The 10,557-nt window shown below is 32.1% G+C and overlaps 1 protein-coding gene across 1 annotated transcript; it reads left to right on the top strand.

Moving 5' to 3' along the window:
• On the top strand, positions 1 to 9,698 carry LOC139511258 (tyramine beta-hydroxylase-like). The gene is made up of 9 exons (XM_071297862.1): positions 1 to 164; positions 581 to 791; positions 1,338 to 1,473; positions 2,129 to 2,230; positions 2,533 to 2,712; positions 3,310 to 3,473; positions 7,160 to 7,403; positions 7,565 to 7,661; positions 9,320 to 9,698. The coding sequence occupies exons 1-9, from the start codon at positions 139 to 141 to the stop codon at positions 9,618 to 9,620; spliced, it is 1,461 nt and encodes a 486-aa protein (XP_071153963.1). The 5' UTR covers positions 1 to 138; the 3' UTR covers positions 9,621 to 9,698.
• Positions 9,699 to 10,557: the final 859 nt, after the last annotated feature.

The following is a 10,557-nucleotide window of genomic DNA, read 5'->3' as shown; positions in this document are numbered from 1 at the left end:
TGAGAAGTATTGAAATACATAAATAGATTCAATAGTAAATGTGTAAATAAAATAATGTAAAAAACCATGAACGATATTACCTTAAATATGTAACTAAATCCAAATGAAACATATTTTTTTTTACTTACAGATAATATTATGAAAACGAAGAGTGAATTAAAATAGTAAGTAACTGAAATGTTAATAGTTATTCAAAATATTTATGAATTCGTAGCGGATCTATTGGATTTTATTATATTCTGTTCCCATTTTTAAATGAAACTGAAAATTATTGAATTTCATGAAATTTTGAAATACGTACGAAATTCGTGATTTTCAACGTTTCGAGGAGACGGATCCAGGATTTTTAATATGGGATAGGACCACCCAAACAAAAATGAAAAGGTAACCAACAGTCAGATAATAAAGAAATTGTACTTTGAATCTTTACCAGATTTGAATTTATAATAAGTGGATCCATCGCTTTTCATAATCAAAATGTAAAATAATATTACGAGATCTTTTCTTTTTAAATACTAGTATAACAATCTTCAATTTGAATTTATAAAATTTTCAAGAGTGTTTTTTTAAATCTTGACAGCTTAGTGATTTGTGTGTTATTAATTTCCTTGTTTGACGGCAACTATTCCTACCCGTCATACCAATCGTCCATTCCAAACGGAGATAAAGCCCCTCACCCCTGCCACCAAAACAAGCTCTGGGATGGTGTCGGACACAAATTACCTGAAGGTGGAGGAGCTCTGAATCCATTCGGAATCGATCTGTATCAAAACAAAGTAAACACTGGAAAGGTAAGATTCAACAATACATTTATTTATCATACACCTTTTTGTATGAAGGTTAGTTATTTATTCAATTACTTTCATATCTTGAAATTACCATAATTAGTATGAGTACTACATTTTTTATTTATATATGCTATAATTTATTTTGGATCTGGCAATGTCCTGTACAAATCAGGACTGAAATGGCAGTTATTATCTTATAGTTCGTTTCTGTGTTTGTTACATTGTCGTTAGGTTTTTTGTTGCACTCAAAATCAAAATGGTGAGAAAGTCAAACAAGTTCAAAGAGCATTGATGACCCGAAATTCCAATATAACTGCTTTTATGTTGCAACATGTATTGTTGTACTATCTAGTCTTTTACTGGTTCATTTGACAAAATCTGATGTTTTTGTGATAAAAAATAACATTTCTACATGTGCCATGTAAGTGAATTTAACACATTCTTGTAATTCTGATAAGTTTTAGATCTGGACATAATCTTTGTGTGGAGCTGTTTATTTTTTCTATGTAAGTGAATTTATCACATTTTTGTTATTATGATACATTTTAGATCTGGACTAAATCTATATGTGAAGCTGATTCCGATGGTGATGGTCGCTCTAATGGACAAGAACTTGGAGATCCCGACTGTTTATGGACTGAGAATATCAATCAGCTGTTAACTAATTCTACTATCACTCATCCAGGTATTGGGTCATACACTGTCCATCAATTGTAATATAAATAATGGTCTTACGATTCACGTTTAACTGTTTTTTTTTAGGTAGCATATGATCATACAAACAAGAGATATCGCGCATGCACGTACCTGTTACAATGAAATAATAATGATATTTTAATTTGATAGTGGCTAACAGCAAACACGCGTCATATTAGAATTAACCTTCATTTCAATAAAAAAAAAAGTCAGGATGAACCGAGCATCCTGGTAACTATGATGAGTTTAATACCTAATAGAGTGCATATGTAAGGAAAAGAACGTGTTTTCGTGATCTTAGTTTTAGTAATTTTAAAGGGTGGTAAAAGCGTTGACCGTGCGCATATTTTTAGAATGCATTAAAAATGTACTTCGGTCGATGCTTTTACACCCCAATAAATTTACAAAAAGAAGCATTCAATTCTTTAAAAATAAACTTCAAATATATTAATTCTATTAACTTGGAATGTTGTGCTCTATAGTTTATATGAAAGATTATAAATGGTTGCTTTATTTTTATTTTTTAATTTGTTTTTCTTAAAGTTCATATTCTATGTGTTTCTCGCAGATCTCGAACTGGTTGTTTACATGACTCGTGCTTTCTTGTAAAATTATGTGTTAGCTGATCAATTTTGTCATTTAAGGAATTTGTGAACCAACAGAAAGCGAAAACTGTAGACAGAAGAATAAATGGTTGAAATGTGATGACAATAATTTTCATTGTCCTTCAATCCAAGAGGATCCTGGTTAGTATTTAAACATTTGGTTTAATACTTATTTAATTAGATATGTTATTTCACATTTATCCGATGTTTTTGTCCTTTTCTTACAACGTTCTATTAGACAAAAGTATCCTTTTAAAACGTCTTTGAGTCAATAATTAAGGTGTGGATGGGAAGTCAAAACAAAAATAAAGAATACAGAACTTAATTACACCAATCAACCACAGATTTTCTTATATTGATTATCCAAATAGTCTTCTAGTGTATGAAGTATTATTAACTAAATTTACCGATTAGAATAACAGATTTCATATGTTTTATTTCAGATGTAAAAGAATTGACATTGAGAATTCCAAAAACTAAAGTGCAACACAAGGGTAGTAGATACATATGTACACACCTACATGTACCATTGGATGGAGATTATCACGTGATTGCAGTTAAACCTTTAATTGACAATAGCCGCGTTATCCATCATATTGTACTTTTTGGATGCGATGCCGTAGGTTTGTACTATTTAATTACACCTTGTACGATGACAGAACAGATAATAAGCAAAGCAAAAATCATCCAAATCAAATTTGGTCCGTACTGCTCTTCAACTTCGTACTTTATTTGGCCATTTTAACTTTTTGGATTCGAGCGACACTGATGATTTTTTTGTAGACGAAACGCGCGTCTGGGGTATATACAAAATTTAGTCCTGGTATCTATGATGAGTTTATTTATTTATAAATTCTATTATGAATGTCAACACATTTCTTTTGACATCTACCCTTAGTTTAATTGAGCCCGTATCTAAGGTAAAAGTTGCATTAAAAACCTCACAATGCTATAATAAATAATTGACGAGCCGTGTTTTCAGTCAAATCCCAAATTGTCGGTTGTAACTATACTAATAAGGTAGTTATTAGATACAATTTGCCATGTTGTCTATTTTTTTCTTATTGTAAAGTTATCTCCATCGGAAACTCAAAATGTTTGGCAATTCAGAAAAATAAAAATTAACTAATTTCAAATGCATGCATAGATCTATATGATTCATTCTTGGTCGTTTTTACTCATTTTGATTTACATAAATAACACATCGATTCTTAATACAGAGAATCAGCCCAGAGTGAACGAGGTGAACACTTGTGTTACAAATGAAGGACCTTCGTACTGTCATATGGTGACAGTTTGGTCTCTTGGCATCAAGGGGGAATGTTTCCCTGATAAGTTTGGTATTCCGATTGGTAATAACGGCTACACAAGGTTTATGTTACAGGTAAATCATTTATTTTGATGTCAAATCTTATTTTAAGATACCGTTTAAAAATTCATGTATATGTTACAGTAAATAGATGAAATAAGGAATCACATGTTCATGTGTCCGAAGCGTTTTTCTGGATTAACCTTCATTAGGAACGATCAAAGCCTAATATTTGAAAGCCAAGGATGTATAAGGACTCTAAACGTTGAAGAGTTATAAACACAAAGGTAGAATAGAATGGCAAAACCATTTAATGCCTGAGGGAGTTTAAAGTAAAGGGGTAAGGACTGTAAGACTGACTTAAGGAATCAGAAATCCTGCTCTTTTGTACAGTTTGTGCATTGAAACTGGAAAATAGCTGTATATGATTATTGAAACTATGGGAATTCTTAATCACATTAAATGTTTCTGCAAGAGAGACAACGTACAGAATAGGATTGGCAGTTGTGTTTCTCAGAGAAGTTACTGTTTGTTTATTGCAAGGAGACGAACTTTCTCCAATACTTTTTTCATTGTATATGAATGATTTTGTAATGGTAGGTCACCGTATGAAGTATAGGAATTGTTGTTGTAAATTTTGTCTGCCAAATATATGATTGTTTTGATTTTGGTACTTATATAAAGACTTTCACTCTTTTGGTATGATTGTTGTCTCAAATTCCCCATATCCATTCTCAATGGTATTGTAAACTCGTAAATAGAGTAAATGTGAGGGCAGAAGAAAAATGGTATTTTGATGGTAATGTTATTGACATTGTTGACGAATTTTGATACTAAGGAGAACTGTTGATTTATAATAGTACTTTTTTGCAACTCAGAAACAATTAACTGAGCAAGGTAGAAAAGCGGTATTTGCCTTGAATCAAAATTATCATCCTTATAATTGAATATTTTCACATACTTGGATTTGTTTGTTACATATATTAGTAGTATTTTATGCTATGACGGTAAGATATGAAGCTTTCTTACAGCTCCGAATATTGAAAAAAAACATGAACCAAACAATAGTATGTGGGTGACCGTAAGTGCTGCCAGCAGGGTTGGGGTAATCGTAATCTGTAATCCTAATCGATTGTAATTTTTTCCAGTAATCGACAGTAATTTGTAATCGAAGACATTTTCGATTACATGTAATCGTAATTTTATCGATTACAGTAAAACTCATGATGTAATTATCGATAACTTTCGATTACATTTCGATTACTTTAGTAAAATAGTTTGATGAATTATAACCTATTCCAAATGAAACATGTATGTAGTAGTGATATGACTTAAGAGTTTATCAGCTGCCTTTATATTTCTATCTATTGTCTCAAGCTGCATTATGACCACCCAGATCCCCTACCATGATTTACTTTATATCTACCTTTTGAAACAAATGTCATTGTAATTATAATTCCTAATCTTTAGAATTAGCTGAACTAATTAATAATTCTATTTTTTTTATATTTTCTTTAGAAAAAAACATTGTATATTACTATGCTAAAATATACCTGCTTTTAATGATTAAAAACAAAAAAGCTTACTTAATTTAAGTTTCTTGTGTATGATTTGGAGTTTAGTATGGCGTTCATTATCACTGAACTAGTATATATTTGTTAAGGGGCCAGCTAAAGGACGCCTCCGGGTGCAGGAATTTCTCGCTGCATTGAAGACCTATTGGTGACCTTCTGCTGTTGTCTGTTCTATGGTCAGGTTGTTGTCTCTTTGACACATTCCCCTTTTCCATTCTCAATTAAACTTTATATAATTTCAAGATTTTTAATAGTTCTGATCCTCAGTAAGAGATTCCATATAGATAATAACTGTCAAATTATAATTTGGAAACAATGTTTTAAATGCTGTTTTTTTTTTGGTAAACTTCTACATTTCCCCTATACAAACGTTGAGCAACATAATTGTGGTAAACTTGCTAGATTTTTAAAAAAATTTTAAAGCATGTAATTGATAGTAATCGAAAAGTGATGTAATTACTTTTGATAAAGTAATCGATTGCAATCGATTACATACAAAAATCTGAGTAATCAATTATTAATCGATTGCACAAAATACCTTCAAGTAATCGATTATTAATCGATTACCTTTGTCAGTAATCGTGCCCATCCCTGGCTGCCGAAGTGTTTGCAGATCCTGCTCTACTAGTGGCACCTACTACCTAGGATCATTTACTCCACCATCGTCTACATAAGGAAATGCGTCATGGTACCAAAGCAGGAATTTGACGTTTGTTTTCCATTCATTTCATGTGTTTGAACATTTCATTTTACCATTTGATAAAGGACTTTCCGTTTCTAATTTCCCATGGATTTCGGTATTTATATCATTTTACTTTTAAGATAGGCCCCAAACTAAAAATGCCAAAAGAAACAACATTGCACTAAAAAAATTAATATTTAACCCTAATACAGCCAAATTTTAAAAACTACATAAAAGTAATAATGCAAGGTTTTTGTTTTGTATATAAAGAAGATGTGGTATGAGTGTCAAAGAGACCACTCTCCATCTAATCTAAGTCACAATTTGTAAAAGTAGACAATTAAAGGTCAAAGTACGGCAAACACAACATTTCTTAAAATAATCAAATAAATATTTTCAAATATTTTTTAAATATATTTAACAAGGGTGCATTATGTTTGTGTTTTATTTTTTAAATTGATAATCTTGAATCACATATTTTTGTGCTGATGCTTAAAATATTGCAAGAATATAATCATAAAAGTCTTTGTCAACAGCTAGTAAATAGGTGTAAAAAATCATTCTAAAATTAGTAATTACTGGTAATAACTGGGCAGTTTTTGGAATCACATGTATTAACTAAGTGCATCGGGAATTACATGTAATTCCTAAGTTCACCTGTTTACTGTAACATATATATAGCGATATCAGATTACAACGAACTGAAACCCAAACGACTAAACAAATACCAAATTCAGATTTTCAACTTATAGATATAAGAAGATGAGGTATTAGTGCCAATTAGACAACTCTCCATCCAAGTCACAATTTGTAAAGATACACTTTTATAGGTCGAAGTACGGCCTTCATCACTGAGCCTTGGATCACATCGAATAGCAAGCTATAAAGGGCCTAAAAAAATACTAGTGAAAAAGTATCCAAACAGGAAAATTAACGGTGTAATCAATCTTAAAACCAGAAACACTTATGAAATAACCACAACAACAAACGACAACCACTAAACATCAGGTTCTTGACCTAGATATTTGCAATCAAATGCAGCGGGTTTTAAACGTATTAATAGATGCCAACGTCGCCCTTACCTTAAACAATAGTGTAACATCACAACATAGAAAGACACACTATAAAATACCAATTGAAATGGCTTAACTCAATCAAAACACATATTAACAAAAACGAGTGTGAATACACTGAACAAATAAATATGACCAATGACACAATATTAATACAAAATTAATTGAAAAAAAGAAAGGAAAAAAGAAATGTACATTAAAGTTGTGTTTTTGTCCACAAAAGCATTAAATCGTATTCTTACTTCTAAATAAATTGGGGTTCTTTTCCATGAAATTTAGCTTGATCAATTGATTTCTATCATACGAAAAAAATCTGTGAGCCGTTTTGGTGCAACCGTGACCAGACTGCGTTCTATTTCGAAATAATTCACCTTAGCTGGATGTTTTGTTATATAATTGCTGAAGTAGTAATTATAAGAAATGATATTTCAGATTCACTGGCAGAATTCTGAAGATAATGTGGAGTACACAGACAGTTCAGGAATTGCTTTGTATTACACTCCTAATCTGAGACCATATAATGCTGCAGTCTTAACTATCGGTCAAACTATGTTTCATTTGGCACCAGGACAATCTGAGGTCAAAGTTAGCGGGAATTGTTCTGGGCAATGTACGAAACGTGAATTCCAAGGACCTATATACGTCCATTCTTCATTTAATCACATGCATTCTTTAGGTAAGTAATACCTATATACGTTCATTCTTTATTTAATCACATGCATTCTTTAGGTACGTATGACCTATATACGTTCATTCTTCATTTAATCACATGCATTCTTTAGGTAAGTTCTTGGGTTTGCTGAAATGAACTGACAAATCATGCTTTACATTTTACAGGTCGGAAACAAAGAGTAGAACAGTATCGGAATGGTTCTTTAATCAATATAATCTCAGATCTTGATAAGTTTTCATTCGACAGACAACACATCAAAATGTAAGTGTTATTTTAGTTCCAAACTTTATTTAGTACATTATAAATGGAAGGAAAAGCAAGCAAATGCACAAGTTTAATTGCTGTTAAATTGATATGTAATAACAGTCTTCAGAAATATATGTTTGATACAGATTTTAGTTAATAAAGACGTTTTCTGTTGACTTTCTACCCCAGTTATGAAGTTTACATTTGAATTTAGCTTCGTTTTTTATGCTCTATCCATCCAGGAACCTTCAATACTGCCAAAACTACAATATTGAGTTAAACTTTAAGGAAACATCACAAAAACAACATACGAAATAAAGAAAGATATCAATATGTACGTGCAAAGTAAGACATCATATGAACGCGTGTTAACATCCTTGTCGTATAGAAAACGTATTTATATCACATGTCTAGCTATACAAATCGCCTCGAGTTATGATTTTAACCGAGCTAACTAAAACATATCACGAACATCAAATTCATTGAAGGACCAAACAAATATGATATATGTATATGTAATACCAATTATTGACGATGACTCCATACGTTTTGTTTTTGTTACGTTTTTATCAATTTAATGGAAAAAAAGAACTCAAATCGTTTTATTTATTAGAAGCAAGAGGCGATATTTTTTTGGGGGGAGGGGGGGGGGACATCTGGGTGTTGATTTATGCCACATACGCTAAGAGTCTGGTTAAAAGTAAAAACAAAAATGTATTAAAAATAAAGGCAACATAAGTATACCGCTGTTCAATAGTCATAAATCGATTTAACTGAAACAAATCCGGGTCACATACCAAAGCTGAGAGAAATACATCAACTATAAGCGGAAACAAATCGGAACAACAGAAACCCTGGACTGTCACAAAAAACAAACGCCAACATACATAGAAACGGACCACTAGTATGTGATAACAACTGCTATATTTCTGACTTGATACAGGACATTTTAAGAAAAATATAGTTGGTTGAATCTGATTTATGGCTAGCCAAACATCCTGCTTGAATGGCAATGTTAAAAAATTAGGCTTAAAAGGTATCATTACGTGACAGGAATACAGTACAAATTAATGCAAGAACTCCAGGAGAAATAAATGCATAAATAAATAATATAATAGTTCATTTCAACGTGTAAACCACAAATACAGCACAATAGAATAATGAACTGTGCGTCACATATATTTTTTTTAAAGTAGAATATACAATTGAAATTAAGCTTGAAATGGTGTTATTTTCTAACCATAACTAGAATTTCGTTAGTATGAACATATGGTTATAACAAAATTATAAACATGTCATAAAAGAAGTTACCGGAAGTCAAGCTTTCCTTGTTATAATTACGTCTTTCTTTGAACTATATTTTAACATTCATTTTTTTTTAAAATTACATAGCATTAATAAATAAAAAGTTAATGCAAAATACGTTGACCATACTGAACCGATGGTTTCAGTAATAGAAAAACACATTTAGTAGTTTAAACTAAAACATACTGAAATTCTCTGTTCAATACGCATTACTGCATGCATCTTTATGGAGATCAAAGAAATGTATAAGTACCCAAAGTATATTCATTACAGGCACACACATTTGGAATGACTAAAGATATGTCAATCTATCCTCGTATTACTCTCAATAACAATGCGATTAACGGATATATGTGGTTTTATTTCAGACACGATCCACCAATAGAAGTACAACCTGGCGATGACTTACGAGTTACCTGTACTTATGACACAACTTCTAGGAACGCAACAACATTGTTTGGACAAGGAACAGAGCACGAAATGTGTTTTGCCTTTTTAACCTTTTATCCATTTGAGAATGTTCATTCTATTTTAAAGTGTTTCACATGGCTAAAATTTCCCCACTGTTTTATTCTTGACTTGATGAGTTTTGGGGAAAAGGTGAAGACAAACCCATTTATGAAAATTGGGATTCAGGCTGCAATGAATTCTCTAAAGAAGCATGGATAAGATGTTTCACCATATCCTGTCATTTAGAGGTCTGAGGAGTACTTGTGTTTTAGACATAATAAATCGGATGCATAATGACATGTGTTTGTGTGTTATCATACATGTGCTGTGCAGAAGAGGCTGGCAGCTTAAAAAACCCGGATCTCAGTCATTTCATCTATAATTGACATCACTTGTACCATGATTGTATTAGCAATAAACATTTTTTTAAAAAGAGTGGTAAAAAGATTCCACAGTTGTTTTTATCAACTTTTATACACACATTGTTTTACTTTCCGGAGCCACTGATATTACCCCTGATTTACTTATATTATCATTGGTTTAGTGGGGTTCGTCACACATTGTTTTATTTTAAGGATCAACTGATATTACCCCTGATTTAGTGGGGTTCGTCACAGATTGTTTTACTTTAAGGAGCCACTTATATTATCCCTGGTTTAGTGTGGTTCGTCACACATTGTTTTACTTTAAGGAGCCACTGATATTACCCCTGGTTTAGTGGGGTTCTTCACACATTGTTTTACTTTAAGGAGCCACTGATATTACCCTGGTATAGTGGGGTTCGTCATACATTGTTTACTTTAAGGAGCAACTGATATTACCCCTGGTTTAGTGGGGTTCGTCACACATTGTTTACTTTAAGGAGCAACTGATATTACCTCTGGTATAGTGGGGTTCGTCACACATTGTTTTCCTTTAAGGAGCCACTGATATTACCCCTGGTGTAGTGGGGTTCGTCACACATTGTTTTACTTCAAGGAGCCACTGATTTTACCCCTGGTTTAGTGGGGTTCGTTACACATTGTTTAACTTAAAGGAGCCATTGCTATTACCCCTGGTTTAGTGGGGTTCGTCACACATTGTTTACTTTAAGGATCAACTGATATTACCCCTGGTTTAGTGGGGTTCGTCACAAATTGTTTTCCTTTAAGGAGCC

Source organism: Mytilus edulis, chromosome 2, assembly GCF_963676685.1.
Source record: "Mytilus edulis chromosome 2, xbMytEdul2.2, whole genome shotgun sequence".
Classification (NCBI taxonomy): Eukaryota; Metazoa; Mollusca; class Bivalvia; order Mytilida; family Mytilidae; genus Mytilus; species Mytilus edulis.
This window is presented reverse-complemented; position numbering and strand designations above follow the sequence as displayed.